The following is a 2500-nucleotide window of genomic DNA, read 5'->3' on the forward strand; positions in this document are numbered from 1 at the left end:
GTCATAGGAGATTTGCATAGGATATGTACGATATATATATGAGGATATATACCTCTCAGGATATATTCTTGTTCTTATTCTTATCATTACTATATTTAATTATTATATCCTACCTGCTCTTTTGGATTCAACCGCTGCTCTTCAAAGCAAAAGCACTGTAGATGACAAAAGAATATCTTGATCACAACGAATACTTTAATAATAATAATAATAATAATAATAATAATAATAATAATAATAATAATAATAATAATAATAATAATAATAATAATAATAATAATAATAATAATAAATATAACAATAATAATAATAATAACAATTATTATAATTAAGCACCATAAGCCGTGAATATCAAATCTAACAGGGAAGATACTCATTGGTGGCCAGCCAATAAGACAGTTTATAGCAAACTCTACAAATCATATATCACAGACATAGCACCATTTATAATGACAGTGTATTCACAAAATGTAATAAATTATCGAGGACATCATTTAGATGTTTTAAATGTACTTCAGTGTTTTATTTATGCAGATACAATATTGGTACTAAAACTGCCAAGGGCAATAACTCAATAATAATAATACATCATAACAATAATAATAATAATAATAATAATAATAATAATAATAATAATAATAATAATAATAATAATAATAATAATAATAATAACTGGACCTCAGATACAATAGCAAAAAGACAATCATGTGCTGTTTCGTTTTACTAGCTTTCAAAATCACGCAATCATGTGACCCACTGCCAATTATGAGTCTGTGATGCTAAAAATTGTATTTAAATATAAATAAAATGAAGCTTGATAAAAGTTCAAATATTCTATTGGGGACAGCAGATAAAATTTCTTAAAGTGACTAAAACTTAAAGCTGACATTTCCAGCGATCTCATCGTTAAAAAGTCACTACAAGTTATCTGGGTCACCCCGACATAATACTGATTTGAGATAGAGCAAATATCAATACACACACACACACACACACACACACACACACACACACACACACACGTACACTAATACACAAAGCAAAAGAGCAATTATACAAATTTAAACCAAAAGAAAAAAAACGACTCACAAAAAAAAAAAAAACAACAAAAAAACTGAGACTAACAGCCCATAAATCTCAAAAGTAAAACTTCATAAAGTCCGTATTTTCAAGACTAAATCTCCAACTCCCCCACCATCCATCCCTGATCAACCTTGCCGTCAGTGCGGTTAATATCAAAACTTTTCTTTTTCTGTGTTAGCCAAGTCTGTAGGTTTCATGGCTATTGTTTTGATATTGCAATCAGGCCTAGAAGTGATTCAGGAAAATATTTTTCCCTGCTTTTTCCCGGTTTTTTTCCTGGTTTTTTCCAGGCTCTAGGGAAAATTTTAAGGTAGTAATTTTCAAGCATATTCATCAATTCTAGACCAGTTACCACTACCTATATATATATATATATATATATATATATATATATATATATATATATATATATATATATATATATATATATATATATATATATATATATATATATATATATATATGAGCCAAGGTCAAAAGGTGCCCGCCTGATACCAGTGTTAAGAAAATTTGATTTTTACTTAATTATGGGCTGTTTTCATTGGGTTAATGCTTGAAATCAATTGATAATATGAAGAAGAGATAAAATGAGATAGCTCAACATACTCTGTTCAACAGAATATGAAATAAACAACTTGAAAGTGAAATTTGAATGCTGTTTGGCATGTGCTTAAAACGAGGTCAACGCATCACCTTTTTAGAAATCATGTAGAAATTAAATGTGATGTTTTACCCCCCTTGATTGAAATTTGACTAATAATATAAAGTCAAAATTTACTTTTAAACGCAATTGCAGTATATTACATATCTGATTAAGTTTCATATAGAGTTCTTAAAAAGTTGGTGTTGCTTGTGACCTTTGGTGTCATCAAACACAGCACAATACTAAGACTCAATACGAAACTTTAAAGCTCATATTTAATGTTTATAAAATGTTTTATTATGAGAAAAAAGCATAGATTTACTATCTGAACTCAAATCTTGGAGTAAATGTATACCATTTTGCCGATATTGAGGCTTATTGGTTTTGGTGTCATTTGTCACAAGCAACACGGCATGCGTGAACACGTGGAAGTTTGTTTCGTTAAATGGCGATTCGCAATTTTGATCCACCCTTCTTACCAGTCTTTGAAGTGCAGCACTTCCATTTGCCTTTCCAGCGTGGCTCCAGGCAGAAAAGGTAAGTTGAACTTTGGTGTCATCGCTATTTTACATTGTCACAAGCAACACTTGATATTGGATATTACAAAGTGCCACCAAAAAATTATGTTTTCAGCTGTTATTCTATTTACAAATATGATATTATGACATCTCACATAAGACTGTGATTTTGACACAATTAATTATTTCCTTGTAATTCTAATTTTTTATGTTTCAGGGTTGTATCAATCAAGAAAAAGACAAAACTCAAGCTTTT

At 29.3% G+C, this 2500-nt stretch overlaps 1 protein-coding gene across 1 annotated transcript in view; it reads right to left on the reverse strand.

Annotated features, from left to right (window-relative positions):
- Positions 1-2500, reverse strand: part of LOC144972758 (cytochrome c oxidase assembly protein ctaG-like) — a 29421-nt gene that overhangs the window by 17007 nt on the left and 9914 nt on the right. The window contains exon 5 of the mRNA XM_078914358.1: positions 114-155. Within this exon, the coding sequence (XP_078770484.1) occupies positions 114-155 (42 nt within the window). The remainder of the gene's footprint in view (positions 1-113; positions 156-2500) is intronic.

The sequence above is a fragment of the Berghia stephanieae genome, chromosome 5 (assembly GCF_034508935.2).
Source record: "Berghia stephanieae isolate SIO BIC M18660-M18661 chromosome 5, UCSD_Bste_1.3, whole genome shotgun sequence".
Taxonomy (NCBI): Eukaryota; Metazoa; Mollusca; class Gastropoda; order Nudibranchia; family Aeolidiidae; genus Berghia; species Berghia stephanieae.